Source organism: Mixophyes fleayi, chromosome 6 (assembly GCF_038048845.1).
Source record: "Mixophyes fleayi isolate aMixFle1 chromosome 6, aMixFle1.hap1, whole genome shotgun sequence".
Taxonomy (NCBI): Eukaryota; Metazoa; Chordata; class Amphibia; order Anura; family Limnodynastidae; genus Mixophyes; species Mixophyes fleayi.
In genome coordinates, this window is record NC_134407.1 from 85,018,849 (window position 1) to 85,039,310 (window position 20,462).

Sequence of the window (20,462 nt, forward strand, 5' to 3'; positions counted from 1 at the left end):
TATCTGCTGGCTGCTGCAGTATTCATAGAGAACACTATTTTCATTTATTAAAGTCTATATATTTGTTATCACAGGTTCAACATCTCTTTATCTTTTATAGGATGAGAAAACAATTATTTAATCCATATAAGGGACACAGCAACAAACCATTATTGTAAATGTAACCATTTTTTTTCCATTTGAGCCCTGCATGGAGTTCCTTGCTCCTCCCTCTTCCCTCACCTTGACCATTCTGATGAACTAATCCCGTTTCACTCTCATTGCTTACCTTGCTAATGTTATTATATGGTACTTTATTTTGCATCTATTTCCAACTGCAATTAATTTATTTTATTTGATTGTACTCTTATATTTTATTTATATCTTAGTGATCATGGTTATGCAGGACACAATGATGTCATTAATATTGATTGTGTGACAAAGAACGCCTTGTTGAAATTTTTTATCATATCACTGTTTTACTGTATTTTATATACTCTATTTTACTCCAGCACTGTATGCATGTCATTTTACCACTATCAATATTAACGGTATAACAAATAATCATTATTATCCCACCTTAATTTTACCAAGCATATGAAATAGAGAATAGGTTTACCATGTTTATTGTAATTTATGCAGAAATTACTTATTTGGCATTATTATATTACCATCATTACCACTGCCTTTAAACTGAATATCACACATACTTCTACTCTTATTAAAATACTCTTCCAACTGCCCGCTACATTTTCACCCTTCCCCATTATTGCACCTATAACATTTTATACCAACCTGTTTTCAGTTCTTCAAAACTAGATTTTGCTTCTGGGTGCCTCAACAATGACTTTGGTGTAAAAATAATGAGCTGAAAATATGATAAGTGATATACATTAAATCAGAAACCAACAATACAATTTGCTTGTCATGATCATGGAATTCACTTTACCGGTTTGCGGAAGGGTAGTAAAATTTGCCGTCTGAGAACATGAAAGTAGTTGGCAGGTGTTGAACAGTTCACTACAATCCAGTTGCAGTCATAGAGTTGGGTAACGTCATAATCTTGTGTAAATTCCTAGAGATATGAGATTTCCACATTAAAAATCCATATTGACCAATGCAATAACATGTTCCCACTAATTTGTAAGCATATTCTGAGGAAAGGTTAAATTGCTAACACAATATATATATTTCTCTAAAACAAAAAAAAATCTGAAAAAAATATTTCCATTGGATTCAAGATGTTCCCTAACGTACTAAATACTTCTATACAGACAAAGACTTTGTTGCAATTTCTGTGGTGCATTTCCCAGAAATTCCCAGCAGGACAGCATTCGCTTCAACCGAAAATGCATGATAATTTAATTGGAGAGTCAAGTGGGTTAATTGTTGCAATTAACACTGCTTTACTTTTGAAATTACCGGTAATATTCTATTCTGTGTTTTATTTGGTCTCGTACATATGGGCGTTACAAATAAGGTATTTTAGCAGTGCTAACAAAGCCTATTATTATTATTATTATTATTATTATTATTATTAATATTAATCTTTACTTTTAGGGTGCCAATTGATGTCTGCAATGCCTTACACAGGAAAAAAAAACCAAGACAGTACATGGTATAACAGTACAATAGAGTAAACAAATAAGACTACAACTCTCAACACAGCTACTGGGGTAAAAGGGATATATTCAGCGCAGGTTAAAACCTGTGCCCATTAGTGTGGGCACAACTAACTGGTTCAGAACCACTGAGGAGGTGCAAAGACAATAGAGGAGTGAAGTCAATAGGTATAGAGTAAAAGAAGGAGGTGCTGTGTAGCTGGTGAACAAAAGTTATAGGTAATAACAACAGAGCTTGTAATCTAAAAGGAAAGAGGTAGAGAAACGGTTGATACATGGGGGAGATATGGAGGATGAAAGAGGGCGAGGCTATACTACATGGTGAAATGGTTAAGCGGAGGAATGGTAGGCTTTTTTAAATAGGTGGGTTTTCAATGACTGTTTCAAACTATACAGGCTAGGGGATAGTCTGATAGAACGAGGGAGATTGTTCAAGTATTGGGGGGGCAGCATGGGAGAAATCATGGATAAGGAAGTGAGACGTGGTTAACAGAGGGGAGTAAAAGCGACAGTCAATGGCCAAAACCGGGGAGAGTGGAAGGGAGTATGTATGGAGATGAGGTTGGAGATGTAGGGGACAGTAGAGTTGGAGAGGGCCTGTCGTCCGCGGCTGCCACCCAGTAACCCGAGCATCTATTCATTCCTCGCTATCTTCCCCGGCTGTCATGTCGGCAAATGGCTCTGTGCATGTAAGGGTGATCATCTCTCACCTGTGCTCACCTGCTCCGCTCATCCATTGGTTGCCTCTCATTTATAAGGCTCCTCCCAGCACCTCTTAGTGCTGGTTCCTCTCATCAGGCTCCTGGCCTTGAAGCAGCTTATGCACTCTCCTGCAATCACCTATTAGCTGCTCCACTCGTTAGGGGTAACTACTGCAGATCATCGCTATCATCTCTCCAAGTGTGCTACCCGCAAACTATCGCTTATTGGCTACACTTACTTAGTGGTAACTCCTGCAGACCACCTCTCCTACCGCTCTATGGACTATTTTTGAAAACCCTCCGCTTTGTTAGATTTCGCGCCTCTGGGTGAAGTACCACCAATCTCAGCTAGAACAGAAGGATCCCACTCATTCTAGTGAATCCTGACAGGGTCTTTTACGTGAAGTTGAGGAGTTTGAAGAGGATTCTGTAGGGGAGTCAGTAAGTTTTGGCAGAAAGGGGAGACAGATGTGGAGCAGCGAGAGAGGAAGATAAGTCTAGCTGCAGTATTCAGTATAGATCGAAGAGGAAAGAGATGGGATCGGGGGAGGCCAGTAAGGAGAAGATTGCAGTTATCAAGACAAGAAAATACTCTCTGAATCTGGGGATCCAAAAACTAATGTAAGCAAATGGACCCATACACACACTTTCTGTTCTTGATCGATACATAGAAGATCTATGGGAGTAGACTGTTACAGCACTATGCAGATAAATAATATACTATGCTACAGCACAACTTTGAGATGCCAAAGTATGTTAAATTACCTACACTTCAACAAGCTTTGTTTTCCAACAAACCATTTGTTCATAGCCTTGAATTCATAGTTCCTTGCAACAGGTATCGAACTCTAAAGTTAATGTTGGCCTCCACAATTGAACTGTGTCTAGCATTAGACACTGCAATACGGTTTCCCAGGTAATGATTCATAACAACATAAAACATGTGATAATATGTTTCATGGAACAGTGCACCCCAGTAGCCATGTTTATCATGGAAAAAATTAATTGATATATTAAATATTTACTTTGTTTACATGCAACAATTTTGTAGGCAGCTGGATTACATCTATATTTAACACAATGGGGCATATTCAATTCCGATCCGATCCAATCCGCGGTAACGCGCAGTACTGCCGGTAATACGGTACCGCAATAATGCGGATTTTCGTACGCAGCCCTATGAGCTGCGAATGAAAATCCACGTTATTGCAGTACCGCGGATTAGGTTCGCGGCCGTTCCGGCGCGATACCGCGGATCGGGATCGGAATTGAATATGCCCCAATGAATGCTAAATAAAACTAATTCCTCAATATGATGTTTCTTTAAGCAACAAGGAGTTTTTGCATTGCTCAATTGCACCAGGCTTGCGCCTAATAAGGTTTTAATCTGTACTTGAATGGAAAAAAAAAAATGGAAAAAAAAATAAATGTGTTACTTCAGTTACTTTGTTTTCCAGAAACATACGGTCTCTGGTGTAATATGTTTGCATTAGTCTGGTTAAAATTGCATAATCTAAGATATATCTGGGCACGAGTCATAACCTTTATTTCATTATGCACTAAACAGAAGGAAAGCAGAAAAATACTGAGCACACAAAATATTCCTCAGCCCAATATAAAAATGTATTCTTGAACGGGTACAATTGGAAAATAAGGTCAAGATGGAGTAGGGCATAGTGTTAGACAAATCAACTTACAGGATAAGCATCGCAGTCATCATTGCTCATCTGCAGGAACCTTTCAGGTCTGGCTGAAGAATGCTCTGGACCCTGGTAATAACATTAGGCAGAAGAGTTTAAAAATGCTTGTCTCAGAATTACATTACTGATAGCTAGGGAAAAGAAGCAGCATTAAAGGCTTCTGAGAAGCAATTTATTCTAGTGCAATAGGAAATGTCCCTCAAGAAATATGAAATACCAGCTGGAAAGGGTATCAAAAGTTATAATTTAAAACATAAAAGTAACTAAACTGTTTTTCAGTGGAAACTTACTGAACTGCTTAATTTACTGCATAGTCACTTTAGGATGGACAATATGGACCTATATGACGTTAAAGTAAAGGAAGGTACGGAGACAGCAACAAGCATATATAATAGATCAAACGATTAAGGAATGATTTTTGACTGATCATAGGACATGTAAAAATGAGCAAATAGTCAAACAGGAGAACAATTGTTGCCATAGTTCTACACAGACATGATATTAGAACAAACATGAAAAACAAATAACCAACATATGGGTCTCATTTAGAATTGGCTATAGCAATAATTTCACCCAAACGCAAGCATAAACAAACACAAAACTGTGGTTTTACAAGCGCATTTTGAGTTGCTTATATCTTAATATATGTGCAACTTAAAATACAGCTCATAGATACAGCCAAAAGGAAAGATATGCCAATAGTCATAATCAATGATGACTGCTGTATAATTTTTTTTTGTTATACACAATAGAGATATACATAAATATTAATAGCATATCTCCCCTCTGAATGAGTACATGGCACCAGTGCTATAGTCTGGGCTGGTTAATGGGGGAGGGGGGGGGGGGTGATGTGGGGGAGACAATGAATGTCAAGGAAGGGCTGGCAAATTTTAGCCTGGGGCCAAGACTTAACTCAGCAGCATATTAAGAACATTTTACAGGAAAAATTGCATATGCACCCCTGACCACCAGCCCATCCTGCTCCTGGGGAACATTGGAGCCCCCTTTAAATGCAATAACCAGCACCAAGTTCTGTCAAGTGGCCCTTCATGCAAGAAACATTTACAAATATATTGTTTATGACAAGTCTATGTCACAACTATTTCAGCATACTGCAACATATGGACTAATTAATATTTGTTTTTTCTATTGCCGAGTACTTTGTGCACTTACATAAGTGAGATTTTTGGGCAGCATGGTGGCTAAGTGGTTAGCACTTCTGCCTCTCAGCACTGGGGTCGTGAGTTCAATTCCCGACCATGGCCTTATGTGTGAGGAGTTTGTATGTTCTTCCCATGTTTGCGCGAGTTTCCTCCAGGTGCTCTGGTTTCCTCCCACACTCAAAAAACATACTGGTAGGTTAATTGGCTGTTAACAAATTGACCCTAGTCTGTCTGTCTCTGTCTGCGTGTGTTAGGGAATTTAGACTGTAAGCTCCAATGGGGCAGGGACTGATGTGAGTGAGTTCTCTGTACAGCGATGCGGAATTAGTGGCGCTATATAAATAAATGGCGATGATGAAGATTTTTCACAAGATGTTAATAAGCAAGGGCACACCTATAACAAACTCCCTCCCTTAATCAAGAAAATCTACTTTCCACAAATTTTATACATTTCAAACCTGTTTTATAGTGTCCTGTGTCATTTCCTGTTTTCTGTCACACAACAAATATATCCCCTATTTTAGATTACAAGCCACTAAGAAGTACAGTGATCCGGTCACTAAATCCAAATGGGACATCAAATGTTTTCTTATACAAGGGAAAGGCTTTTCCTAGAGGTGTGACTAGATATAATATGTAGTCCTAAATGAATGCCAGGGATCACTAAACAAAACTATTACAGTAAATTAAGGATTGTATCACAGTAAAACAGTCTCTAACATAACATTATAAATAGAAAGGTCTAAAAGAATGCTAGAGTCACTATAGTTAAAAGTCTTCCCTGCTCTCAGTGCACTGTGAACAATGAGAATACTTGCTGTGTATGAACAGGAAAGAGCATAAATAATGAAGGAAGTGCTGGGCTCCTATTAACATTTACAATGAGATCATTTTGGAAGATGACACAACTTACATATAAAAATAAAGGGGTTTATCATATGTTGTCACTTTAGTTAGTTAAATATATATATATACTATAAACTATGTTCAAAAATCAGAAGTAAAAACTTCCTTGTTTTATAGAAATAGATCATCTGACCTCTTTAAGACACAGAATAAAGAAATTTGAGCCTGAATGAACAGTACTCCAAATTCATTATTCATGAGTGTACTCTCCTGGGGCACTGGATATTTAGTTAACCTTCTCACTGTACAAATTAGTCAACTACTCAGTGTGATGAACAGATGTGAGATCAGCATTCACTTACCATTCCTTCCATTCCGTGAGGTAAGAGCAGCACGATACCATTGTGCCGAACCCACTTGGCCTGTCCAGAGCTGATAAACTGGTCAATTATGCATTGTGCTGTGTTGTGAAAATCACCAAACTGAGCTTCCCACAAAACCAGGACATTGGGACTTGCCATGGCAAAACCAAGCTCAAAACCTATAAAAACAACACATACCAGAATTAAGGCAAGTAGGAAGTATTATTGTATGCAGACAACTCGTTGATACAATGTCAGGATGAGTGGCTTAGGCAGGGAGCCAAGTACTAAGAAGGAACTGAGGAGCAGAGGGGGACAGCAGAGAGTGCCATGTGATTATATAGGGGCTTGCATATAAAGAGTAAGTGGTAGCAAGTAAAATAAATGAAAAGTAATTTTATACCAAAATGTATAAAAATATAATTTTACAAACTTTCTGTTACCACCTCAATATTTACTCAATAAAACCCAAGTATTATGAAAAAGAAACTGTGCTATAAAAAGGCAATTCATAAATGATGATAATGGTTATTTTTTAAATGAACACACATTAGATAAACTCATCATTTAAGCCAAGGTTTCTTGCTGAGAATAGAGCGGTATCATTTTTAATTAGTACCATCTTGCAAATTGTGCAGTGCATGCTGTCTTAGGTGACAGGCAGGGTCTGGGCTCGTTGTTATTCTACACACACAGCCGGACGCCATCAGAAGCCACCACTAAGCTTTCAATGGCAGGTGTCATGTACCTGTCATTTCTGCTATTACCAGGTCAAATTCCCTCTGGGAAAGAGACCTACAAGAGTTTATCTTACAGTCAAGACTGCACACGGTTTATTAAAGCACAAAAGGATGAATATATAGCAGAAATAAAGTAAATTAATTTATTATCCAACATACTTAAAAGTAGGCACACAACGCACACACACTCACAATACAACAAAAACGTATCTTTAGACATGAACCAAGACGTGTGTAAGGTTGCTGGCAAAAGTAACAAGTGCTACTTACTGATTTTACATCCGTGCACAATGCAACTGGGCTGGACATCAAACTTTGCATGTGAAAGTGACCTGTGGCAATGTTGTCTTTCAGTACAGTACAGATACTTAAGCAGCGTTTTTAATTTAAGTACCTGACTTTTTAGGACGACAAATCCCAAATATACAGTATGTATAACAATGCTCCCTGGGTGGATTGAATTAAAAGGAAAAAATATACTTGTCATGTAAACATCTGCTTGCCTAGGGCTACAAGTTCTTTAAGCATACAACTGCAAAATTATGCAAAGGTTTTAAAACACATACAGGATATAAAATAAGTAGTGGCACGAAGTAAATATTTAAATAGGCAGACTAAACACAGAGAGTGAGAACAACATACACTATGCAAAGTAGTGATACTATGCAGTGTTCCACACATACAAAATAAGAACAGATACAAAGACTTACTTTAAGGGGCATATTCCATTGGTCGTGTTACTGTTAAAAGTAACACAGCCTGCGCATTATTACCGTTATTACGGTAATAGTGTGCGTAATTACCGTTATTACGATAGTTCTAATGCCGGCTTTTTGCTTGCAGCTCCCTGAGCTGCGAGCAGAAAGCCGAGTTAAAGACTACCATAATAACGGTAATAGTTTTAACCTGGCAGTACTTTGGGGGGAAATTAATTCCCCCCTAAGAGAAGTGATAAAATGCAAATCCTAATGCATACAAAATAATTTATTTAACAATGAAATAAAATATTATTTATTTACCTTTCCAACAATTATGGTCTGTTCACACCCATTATGATTTAATAAAGGTCCTTTGATAAAAATAGGTTTACAGAGTAGGAAAATGTTTTATTTCATACCTTTTAGCAGTTGTCAGTAAGACATGAGAAACTACACCCCTTAAAAATTCACGACAACTAATGTTAAATTCCATCTTTCCCCTAAATAAAATAATGTCTCATAACAGCTATTTCTAAAAAATGATTTCTCTTTCAGTGGTGGTCACACCCTAAAATCCATATCTTCCCAATTATAAATACCCATCTTCTTTTATAAAAACAGTTTCCCATATGCGGGGCCAGATCACCCGCTAGGCAACTATAGCACCGGATAGAGGCGAGGGTCTAGATCACATAGCTATGTACAGGGATGATCAATGTCGGCCCTAGTCTAAAGGGATCTGTCCCTGCTAGTGCTCTGCTTCCCAGTGGTTGGACCATTCACCAATGCACTTCACCATGTAGCAAAGATGCGTTCCTTCCCTTCCTTCTCCTCCCGTTCTTTAATTCTCCTCCTCATAGGATTTTCACACCTCCCTTCTGCACACTGGCTGGTGAAGAGACTAGAGCACTTTCTTCAAGGCTAGGTAAGCATCTGAGGGTGGGGGGGTGTTATTAATTTTCTCGGGAGCAGGGGTTGTTTATATGTTATCTGGGAGTGGTGAAGTAATGTTCTGTAGGGGCTGGTGTGGGAGCATTAAATATTTAAATGCTGCGATGCAGGCTTAAATGTTTTGATCAAAATATGAACTAATATCTCATGTTTTCATATTGCTAGATACACACAGATATGCAGTGTTAAGGATAAGCGCTGACAACATCTGTAATTTTTTGTTTTGTATTTAAATATATATATCATAGTGGAATTGGGCCGTAAACATTGGTATGCTACAAAGACACCTCTCACCGTTTGTTAATTGTCACAAACAAATTTTTCTCCAATGCACAAGCCATACTGGGTGAGCTATTTGCATAGGCCTCTGTGCATTTTGGTCTCCAGAAAAATGGCTGCTGCATGGTTTAATTCAGTTAGCATTAGAGACAGTAAGATGAAAGTTTATTCAACTGAAACAAAAAAAATTCTCAGCAGAGAGTGAACAAACACCGCAGTTCTTCTGTTTATATCTTCCCCATACAATACTTTTGAGCTTATCTGATTACGCAAATAGTTAAAAGGAGTGTTCATATAATAGGGGGCATCTCTAGCCCACCCTCTTATAGAAAAAAACTGCATTGTTGAGTACAGCACTGCCACAAGGGTGCAGTGCCCGCTCACCGGAGCGTGACATATGTCCCAGCATTTCAGGACATCTAGCACCATAGTGTAGTATATAAAGAATGCAGTGTGTACATAAAGAGTTCACAGTCTTGGCATGCCGCCTACATTGGGCAGACCACTCACCAGAAATTGGGATTGTCCCACTAGAATCACAGCATTTCACAGACTCTCCTGCTCTCTCCTACCTGTTCTTGTCACTTTCACCATATGTTGTTGCAAGTTTCTTTAGTTACAGCTTGTCTGGATCCTGGAATATTGTGGGTCCTAGTTGGGGAAAAAAATGGGTACATTTCGAAAATTCCAACCAACCCCGGCGTTAAATCAATAGCACCCACGAGTAATAATTAGGCCTTCCTTCAACCCCCAACATTAAAATAGTATTCCCATTTAATAAATAAACCTATTTTCCTCCCTGCAAAAAGCCCCAGCAATAAATTAATAGTATTTACATTTCATAAATATACCTATTTCCCGTAACCAACACGGCCATTAAATAATTCATAGTGACATTTAATTGAGACCTCATTCTCTCCAAACTCACCCCCACATTCAATAGCCCCCGAACCACCCCATCTTAAATTAATAGTCCCCACTATTAAATTGCCCCACCTTCACCCCACAAACAAAATTGCACCTATTGATTAGCCACCAACTACCTCACACTACATTGCCACAAGTCCCCTGTGCCATCACACACACACACATTACCACAAGCCCCCTGTGCCAACACACACACACATTACAAGCCTTTTGTGCCATCACACACACATTGCTGTGCCCCCTTATGATCACACTACACCCTCCATGCTGCTTTTCCCCCCTCACCTGACCCCCCTTCATCACACTGTGCCATGCTGCCTCCCCTCCCCTTCATCACACTGTGCCATCCTGCCTCTCCATCACACTGTGCCATCCTGCCCCCTCTCCATCACACTGTGCCATCCTGCCCCCTCTCCATCACACTGTGTCATCCTGCCCCCACTCCTTCAGCACACTGCCATCCTGCCCCCTCTCCATCACTGTGCCACCCTGCCCCCTCTCCTACATCACTATGCCACACTGCTCCCCCTCTCATTCATCACTGTGCCATCCTGCCCCCCCTCTCCATCATGGGCCATCCTGCACCCCCTCTCCATCATGGGCCATCCTGCCCCCAGTCTCCATCACTATGCCCTGCTGCCACGCCTCCATCACTGTGCCATCCTGCCCCCCCCTCTCCTTTATCACTGTGCCATCCTACCTCCCCCTCTCCATCAATGTGTCATCCTGCCCCCTCTCTCCATCACTGTACCATCCTGCCCCCCCTCTCCATCACTGTGCCATCCTGCCCTCCTCTCTTCTTCATCACTATGCCATTCTGCTCCACCCCATCTCCTCCATCACTAAGTGGCTGTTTTCCTCCCCTTGCCTCCCTTTCTTTACTTACCTTTGTATTGGTTTCTTTCATCTCTTCTCTCTTCCGTCTTCTGGGTCCTCCAGCTGAGTTTCCAGCTCCCCCCCCGCTCCTCCGCCCTGCACCGCAGGGAAAATAAAAAAAAAAAAATTAAGAAAGAAAAGAAAAATGTAAGTTTAAACCCCCCCCCCCCCCCCCAAAAAAAACAGTTGGTAGCAAAGGCCCGGACCGGGCCCCCTAGCATGCCCAGGCCTGGATAATTAGTACCAACCCCCCCTTCTCGGTGGCCCTGACTATGGTACTTATTAATTATATGATGTCACTTGATAAGGTGCAAAATGAGATGTGCAAGTATGAGCTGTCCGAATGCTGGATTTGGATGTCAGTACCAGGAGTGGCTGCAGCTACAGGGACTGGATTATTGCCATGATCCTCCATACTTACTTCACCCAGTCTTCAACCTGCACGCTGCCCACATTGGTCACTGGAAAAAGTGATAGATTTTAAACAATTGTACAAGTGAAAGCGGTGCTGATTAACCTATGTTAACACCTAAATATCTCCAAATATATATTGCCTGTTTGTCTAGGACATGAGACGGATGGGAGGTAAGGCTACAAACCATATGCGGCTCTGTTCCTATGCATATAAAAATGTTTTCCTTCAGTGAGGTCAGGGGATGCCACTCACATTAATGTAATATGTTTTCCACAAATGTACTTTTATTTCCACTTTAGTTTTATTGGTGATAAGTGCCACTGAATCCACTGTCAAAATAAATTTGCACATTCTCATTTTAATTAAAAGAAAAGCACAAAAATAAAATCTAATTGATCTTCCTAATCTTTTTTATCCTTTGTCTCATTGGAGGTCAGGGGTGTCTCCACACTAGCTAGAATGTGGAATGCCTTTTCAGTCTGCCTCAGTAATTGCAGGGCAAATACAGACACACACCGGGACATTGCCTGTGTACCGAGCCAAAAATCAAGGAAGGGTTTCTTTGCTTTGGTTTTGTTTTTTACTGTATTAAATCGTAAGGGTTTTATCCAATGGCATCATTGGTGGTTTCGTCCTATCAAGCCACCCATAACTTCAATTGTACATAGGCACAGCGGTTTCCAGTGAAAATGTGTGGCGGATGGCTTCTATTATTTTGAATCGATGGATGTATACTACATTAAAGTTATGCCAGGGTTACATGTAATGGTCAGACACACTGTATGGGCCCCATTGTTGCTTCCAAGATCACAGTTTGCTAGTTTGGCAATGTTTTACCTTATAGCTATGGGGCGAGTATAGAACTAATATGATATTTGTGAGTGATTTTATTTTGTGTTTAATTTCACATTTTCTTTTAGCTTGTGACTTGAATGATTGTGTGATGGAAAACAGACTGAAAAGGTTATTCCACTTTTCACATTAGTTTTACTTAATAACTTCCCATATTAATTACAGTATCTTGATAACCCCTTACAGTTCACGGTTATTTAGCACAACCCCAGCATTTACATACAGCCAATACTTCTGATGATCACCTTGAATGCTGTTCAGTTCTCTTTGTAGCAGGAGAGATCAAATACAGCAGCTAATTGCAAGATCTATAGCTGTTAAGTTGGATCACCGGCTGCCTTTACAGCCCCCCTTCCCCATCATTACAGGTGGGACCAGAAAGTGCCCCCAGCCTAGCACCATCAGTATCATCATCATCGGCATTTATTTATATAGTGCCACTAATTCCGCAGCGCTGTACAGAGAACTCATTTCACATCAGTCCCTGCCCCATTGGAGCTTACAGTCTAAATTCCCTAATATAGACACACACTCACACACAGACACAGACAGACAGAGAGGGAGAGACTAGGGTCAATTTTGATAGCAGCCAATAAACCTACTAGTATGTTGTTTTTTTTTGGTGTGTGGGAGGAAACCGGAGCACCAGAAAGAAACCCACGCAGACACAGGGAGAACATACAAACTCCACACAGATAAGACCATGGTCGGGAATCAAACTCATGACCCCAGTGCTGTGAGGCAGAAGTGCCAACCACTAGGCCACCCTTTGTGTACTAGCTAGAACACAAAGGGTGGCAATTTTATGTGGTTGGGTTTTTAGTTTTTTTTCCAAATGACAACTTCAACCTATTAAGGGGGCCAGATAAGATGTCCTGCAGGGCATTGTATGAAAGAGCTGTGCTCTGTGTTAGAGAGATCCTAGCACTGACATACAAAATTATTAAATTTGACATCTAAAAAGATGGCACGTTTTATTCTAGAAGAATAAGCTGAAATATTCCAGAGATAGACCCTATCGCTAGTCCCTGCAGCTTAGTAAGAGGGGGTTAACAAAATAATAGAAAATCTCAAGCAATGAACTGCGCTCCTACATATTGTTGCTGCACTACTCTCAAGGAAGCACACATTTCTTAAATTACAATTTATTATAAAAAAATAATAATAAGAGTTTCCAGAGCTAACGGTTGTTATTAAACTTGTCCCATAGGTTGTAAGCTTGCGAGCAGGGCCCTCTTCCCACTCTGCATGCATTGCCCAGTATTGTTTTATTACTGTTTGTTCCCAATTGTAAAGCGCTATGGAATTTGCTGGCGCTATCAATGTTGATGATGATAATGATTATACAGAGTATCAAATGAAAAATACACTTAATTTTTGGAGGTCTTTTATCCTTTCTTTGAACATCTCCATTGGTTCAAAGGAGGGATTAAAGATCACCCAAAATATAAGAATATTTTTCTATTGTTTTTTAATATGTATATATGTATGTATCAGTGTAATAACAACCGTTAGCGCTGAAACTCTTAAGAGGGGGTTGTTGAAGGAAATATTGGACATGAACCAAAAGGTGGGAAACACTGACCTAGGTAATAAAACTCACAAGCGCATGTCAAATATGTTTGAATTTTAGATGCATTTTCAGTAATGGTAAAAGACAAAAATGTAATGCCAGTGTGTACCAGGCCTAAGTGTCCAATGGAAGTAATAAAAAATAATAATAATAAAACGATCAACTGAATATTAATGTTTGTTATTAATTTGTTAGATTTCATTTTAACTGGAGTCACATATATTAATTGTCAGTATTCTAGTCTTCTATTTTCTCTCAGTACAACATATTAAGCAGTTTTTTCCTATATGTTTAGATGCTGTACACAATATAGCTCACCAATTTCACAGGGTATACAAAGTGGAATTTCCCCTGGTAGCTCTTAAACAGAGTCTAATTTTATTTTTAACATTACGAGCCCATTTGTGATGATTGGGAGACATGGCTCAGAAACTTCCAATCTGTTAAGACTTATCTGCACATACATGTATGTTGCTCTTTATTTAAGCACCAAGATAAATGTTAACTTTTCAAGGTGACAATTTAAACGCTTTTTCTGCAATAAAGCACATAGTAGAACAAACTGGCCTAACGTGTTCTGGATCATTTTGAAAGCCCTCAAGGCCTTTTGAGGATAACTCCATTTAGTGCTATTGAAGAGGGCTGGATAGATTGTTCTTCTGCACTGTGAGTAGCAGTGGTGCTGTAACAATGAAAAAAATAAGCCGACTGCACGTGCAATCATTTCTTGGCTTCAGGTATGGAACGGGGGATGCCCGCAGGGTGCTCTATTTGCTACACATTGGGACAATCCCTTTAATGGATTTTTAAAAAAGGTATCTGCAATCATAACTTTACTTTGAAATATGTCATTGTAAACTTACAACAATCTTCAATCTAGTATCTACAGTTGGGCACTCACACAGCAATTTTGTCAGCTAATTAGTTGCGTTGAGACAAAATAGACCCAAAACACTGTGTGTGTCTCCTTATGGACAAAGATAGACTAAAATTCATCTGAAATTTATTACCTAAACTAAAATATCTCAGTTAAGTCTGTAAAATTGTTAACAAATGATTAGCCAAATTGAATACAGAGATTTGGTTGTTTAAAAATTTTGCCAATACACCTGGTTCTTAAAATACGTGGCCAACTAAACCCTGCAAAGCCCATAAAGTCCTCATTTATGTCTATATACACAAGACACACTTTGCTAGCACAAGAGAGACACAAAATAAATAGATTGCTGAAGAAAATACATGCTTTTAATGTTTATAATGTTCACTGTAAACCTCATAAGAAACAGGGGCGGATTGGCCATAGGGCTTACCGGGAATTTTCCCGGTAGGCCGGGGGCATAATGAGGCCGACTGCAGGCTGCTTGATTTTTTTTTTCCATCCATTTTTACTGGGTTTTTTTTTTAAACATTGTTTAACTGACCCTGATTGTTGGTCGACAATCAGGGCAGCCTAACATGGGGACGGATTGGGGGGAGGGGCCAGCGGGGGCCCCCGGATCAGGGGTGTCAGTGGGGGAGCATCGTTGTGGCTGGTCCTTGCATCTGGTGGCCGCGGAACTTATCTTAAACCTGGCCCCGTCCCTATCTTATCCAATAATAAAAGGCATTCATCTGCCGGCGGAGGAGCGTAGTGTGGCCGCTCTCCGGATCCCCCCGTGCTGTGAGCTGTCAGTGTCTCCGGCTGCAGTCATGTCAGTGGTGGGAATTGATATGGGCTTCCAGAGTTGCTCCGTCGCGGTAGCCAGAGCCGGAGGAATCGAGACTGTGGCGAATGAGTACAGCGACCGCAGCAGCCCGTGAGTATACCCGGCACCGCCATGTTGCCTGCTATTAGCCGCAGTGCACATGTTGCTCGCTGTCCGCTGCCATTATTACTGACACAGGCCAGAGATAGCTGACCCAGGGTGATGTCTCAAAAATGACACCTTATCATAAGCTGCTGCCCATAAGGTGTCTGTGTTCTTGTGAGACGTACATGCTTTTCTTTCAGAATATATAGCGCCTTTATAGAATCAAATCTACTCTTTCAAAGAGAGCTCTGCTATCATTCGCTTGATGGCATGTATCTTGTAATTATTTATTGTAGGTCGTGATCACATTTCAGTATTCAGCACCCTATTTGCTGTATTTATGTCTCTCTCTCCCTCTCCTGTATTCCATTGTGTTTCATCTTTATGTTCTTTAGACTCATTAATCGTTTGCTCCCAATGGCACACTATTTGGTGAGAGCAGATTACCCAGCATTTCAGATGAGGCTTAATGAACCCTATGGAGGAAGTGCTGAAAGTATACATGATTGTTCAGTATGAAAACTGGACTGAAGTAAATGCAGTTTATTTTGTTGTCTTGTGTCATGTTCCATCCAGTGATCACTCTGCTTGTGTACTGTTGGCACGATGTTAACCTGCATTGCCAGTTAAGATGCATTTGCCAATTAGTGAATGTAGCTCAGACAGAACTGACCAGAGGAGCAGGGATAGCATTCATATGGGCTTCTACCAATCCACTTACTGTTGAAAAATGTTTCTCTGCTGTGCATGCACATTCCTCACACCAACTAAACAGTTTTTAACTGTTCCACAGGTAACTAGTGGAAGCAGATGTTGACCAAAATGATCAGTCTTTTTTTTTCGGTTTACAAAATAAATGCAAATGTTGATTTGCAATGTAGCATGTGTCAGTGTTATGGCAATGTAAAGGGGGTGAGGACACGGGACCTTATATCAATGTAGTGTGTGTTAATGTAGTGTGTGTGGGGGGCTTATGTCACTGTAATGGGGGTGAGGGCAGTGGGGCTTATGTCAGTGTAGTGCGTGTTAATGAAGTGTGTGTGGGCAGGGGGGCTTATGTCACAGTAACGGGGTGAGGGCAGGGGTCATATGGCTATGAAACGGGGGTGAGGGCAGGAGGGCATATGGCAATGAAATTGGGGAGAGGGCAGGAGGGCATATGGCAAAGAAATGGGTGTGAGGGCAGGGGGGCTTAGGGCAATGAAATGTGGGTGTGAGGTAGGTGGTGACTAATTTGTGATGGGGCAATTTAGTTTACTAGTGGGGCCTATTAATTTAAGATGAGGAGGCAGGACTTTAATTGAATGTGGGGCTGAGATTTGGGCGGAGGGCTATTTATTAAATGTAAATACGAATAATTTAATGACAATGGATGGTTTTGGGAAATGGTTATATTTATTAAACTTAAATGCTATTTATTGCTGGGTCTGTTTGGAGGTAGGGAAATAGGTTAATTTATTAAATGGGAATACTATTAATTTAATGATGGGGTTGGTTGGAGGGAAATATCTCTATTTATCAAATGTGAATACTATTATTTTAATGGGGCTGGAGGGAGGCCTAACTATTAAATGTGTGTGCGATTGATTTAACGCCGGGGCTTGTTGGAGTTTTCTTAATTTCATGTACCCATTTTTTCTCCAGTTAGAACTCACAGCATTCCAGGATCCAGACAAGCAGAAACTGAGCTGTCACAGGTAGAGAAAGTGACAAGAACAGGACACACATACCCGGGGTACATACAGAGGGCGCACAGACATAGTGAGTGCAGACACAGTCGGTACACACACATACTGGACCCCACCTACCATTTATTTGGCCCCGCCTACATGAGGCCACTTTCAGACTCTTTTCTAGGGCCACTTTAAGTTCCCAATCCGCCCCTGATAAGAAACATTTCATTGTCGGTCAACTTAGGATAGAGTCAGGGTCCCAGGGAGCTCCCTGATCGGCCCCACTGCCAAATGGTCCCACTCCCCTTTGCTAGAGGGCGGAGGTGCAATGCAATCACCAGGGTCCCCACCGTCTGCTACTTTAAGGAGTCCGTCTGGTCTAATAATTTTTTTTTATAACTGGGTGCTGGCGACATTACCTCCCACCCCCAAGGTTCCATCCCATGTGTGCAGTGCTGGAAGCTAGGCAGCAACAAGGTAAATTTGTGGGCGGGGGGGCTAAAGTCAATCTAATATGTGTGTGTGAGGGCATAGAGGGGGGGGCTAAAGTCAATGTAATGTATATGTGTGTGTGTGAGGGCAGGGGGGGTCTTATGGTAATATAATGTGGGTGTGTGAGGGCAGGGGGGTCTTATGGTAATATAATGAATGTGCAGCCACAGTTAGGGAAAGCAACAAGAACAGGCTAGGAATTAGTTCAATTTCCTAACACTTCATTACCACCCCTTTGAACAAAATAAACTTCCTTCATTTGTTTTGTTTGTCACCTATAGTATTGCTCAGTTTAGTCTCATTTTTTTTCTAAGCCTAAGTGCCAAATAGATGCACAAAATGGGTCTCGTTAAACCTATGTAACGAGCTCACAGAAAGTCTTTTTCTGGAGTGGATATGGCTGTGCACCCCTCCATATGTTAATGAATGCCCCTAAAAATACACCCCTTTAGCTCATTAATCTCACTGCACAAAATGAAATCTCATTTCTGCACCACTACAAAAAACAAGGCACATCAGTGTGGCCAGAATTTTTTTGCATACACTGCATTCTTATATGCTACAATAGGGCACTAGATACGTCCTTGGTGGACTGGCCATGCCCCCTAGTCACACACTCAAGTGGATGGCCACACCCCCTCTGGTTGGCCCCTACCATGACATCCCCCGGTGGGCCCTTCATGTCCCAGTACGACACTGGATAATGTATTATACACTATTGTTCTGTAGACTACATTACACCACTCTACAGTAACTTCAAGACGCAATTTATGCTATGGTCTGCGAAAACCAGCATCAGATATTACTTACCCAGAACTCCATATTCAGACAGGGAGCTGTTACACACAGTGTATGGTGCTTGGTCTGGCCAGAGGTGATTCATTGGGACACAGGTTCTGCGATCAACATCTTGATCGTGTAAAACATGATGACGATGGCTTGTAGGGAAAAAGAAAAGGATATAAGCAAATATACTTTTGAGGGCATTTTCAAGATATTTACAGTTGTTACATTACACAAAATTTGATTACTGTAAGCCTCATTGTTAAATTCCTTCAGCTCATGATTTCTGATAATTACTATACTAGCCCAAAAGTGTGTTGTGTGAAAAGACAGTGATCCCACAGAACCCAAGGAGGAGATATTCTGTCTGAATCTATTAAAGTTCCTTTTATATGCTTCAAACCAGTTAATTATTCATCACTAACCCCCAGCATTATACTGTCAATAGGGAGCAATCTCAATACCTGCCTTATAATATTTTGCATGTTCATGTTTTCTAGCGAATGTTAATCATTATCCTTCAGTGTAGGTTTAGTGAATACAAATATTTTGTATTAATACTGCACCAGTACTTCCTTAGCAATGTGGGATGGCACATACAGATTGATGCCAAATATACTTTTGCGCTTTACCAAGAGCTCCTTTGCATAAGGCGACTTGATACTTCCTCTTCGTTCTCCCTGAGAGCCCTAACAAATGGGTTAACTTTAAAGTTTGCAGAGCAGAGACAATAGTAAATACCTCCGCTTGCGTATAGTGTGACCTCCTCTTCTCTATAGGCGTCTTTTTCCGGTGTCTTTCAGCTGAGTAGGCAGTGAAAAAGTAGAGCGTTTTATTTTTATTTCTTGAATGGGGACTTTTCTAGTTTATTTCCAGGGCAAAATTCAGAAGATCTCTGCAATCTACTGCACCTCACGAAAGGAGTGCTAGCCAAGGTCCTGGGTGGCTCCCTAGGACCACTATTTGCTGCTAGAAGTAAGCAAGTGTTGGTCAGTGTTCCAGACGTCACTTCTCAGGTCAAGCACATGCATCAGCGGTGAGCTGTACTAGCTAAGTAAGAAAGGAACCAATGCAGCCTCCTGAGCAAATTAATGAACTAATGAACTGGGTAATGAGATATTTTGTTATTAAAGATGATTTGTATGCCAGTAGCATAGGTTCAATAGTAGTGGCTAGAAGAGTTCTTTGGTGATATCCAACGATGGCAAATCTGTACTATAAGAATCGCTTAGACACATTTCCTATTGAAGTTTCTTTAGTATTTGGTGACAAATTGGACTTGATTATTCAGAAAGAGACAGGAGGTAAATTCTATTATTTATCACAGGATCCCAAAAGGGTTTCTTTCTCTCATCGGCACTTTAAGGAAGCAAGAAGATATTACCCTGGCAAACAGTATTCTAGGCAATTTGGGATCAAAACATCTAACCAGCCTTTTCCTGCCTCTAGGAAGGTTTAGGCCATAGAATTCCCAATGATTTGTGTCCGACACAATCCACAGAGTCCATTGAGCATGGCAAGATTTTAAATCATAGAAAGATTTGGACATTAACCACTGTTTGGGTTCAAAGGTTACAAGACCAATTTCATGGAAATACACAGGGCATACATCTTTGTAAAATAAAAAAGCCTCCCCGGTGCAAATGGAAACATTGCACAGCAGTGTACAACAAAACAAAGACATTGTATCCAAACCTTTACTGGTAGAGAAGTAGTCAGCAGGTTTCTGAAAAATCGTGGACTTGGAAAGACTTAACCAGTTTGAGCAGACAAAGTATTTTTGCATGGAATCAATATGAACCATTATAAAAGCAATAGAGAAAGGGAACTTCTCTGACATCTATATACTTACAGAATGCTGTCTACACATTCCAGTGGCAACATATCATTGTTTTCTTAGGTTTTGGTTCTAGGTTGCCACTTCTAATATGTATGCTATCCCCATTCAGCCTATCTACTTCCACAAGAATGCACACCAAGGTACTAGAATTTCTAAAGGCAGCGCTCAAGAAGGGTTTCATGGATTTACCCTACCTG

At 40.5% G+C, this 20,462-nt stretch overlaps 1 protein-coding gene across 2 annotated transcripts in view; it reads right to left on the minus strand.

Moving 5' to 3' along the window:
- OGDHL (oxoglutarate dehydrogenase L) overlaps window positions 1-20,462 on the minus strand; it is a 118,372-nt gene that overhangs the window by 3,811 nt on the left and 94,099 nt on the right. For both annotated transcript variants that reach the window (XM_075216997.1, XM_075216998.1), the window contains exons 15-19: window positions 18,453-18,580; window positions 6,377-6,555; window positions 4,000-4,071; window positions 929-1,054; window positions 775-847 (exon numbers count right to left, since the gene is read on the minus strand). In XM_075216997.1, coding sequence (XP_075073098.1) covers window positions 775-847; window positions 929-1,054; window positions 4,000-4,071; window positions 6,377-6,555; window positions 18,453-18,580 — 578 coding nt within the window. The remainder of the gene's footprint in view (window positions 1-774; window positions 848-928; window positions 1,055-3,999; window positions 4,072-6,376; window positions 6,556-18,452; window positions 18,581-20,462) is intronic.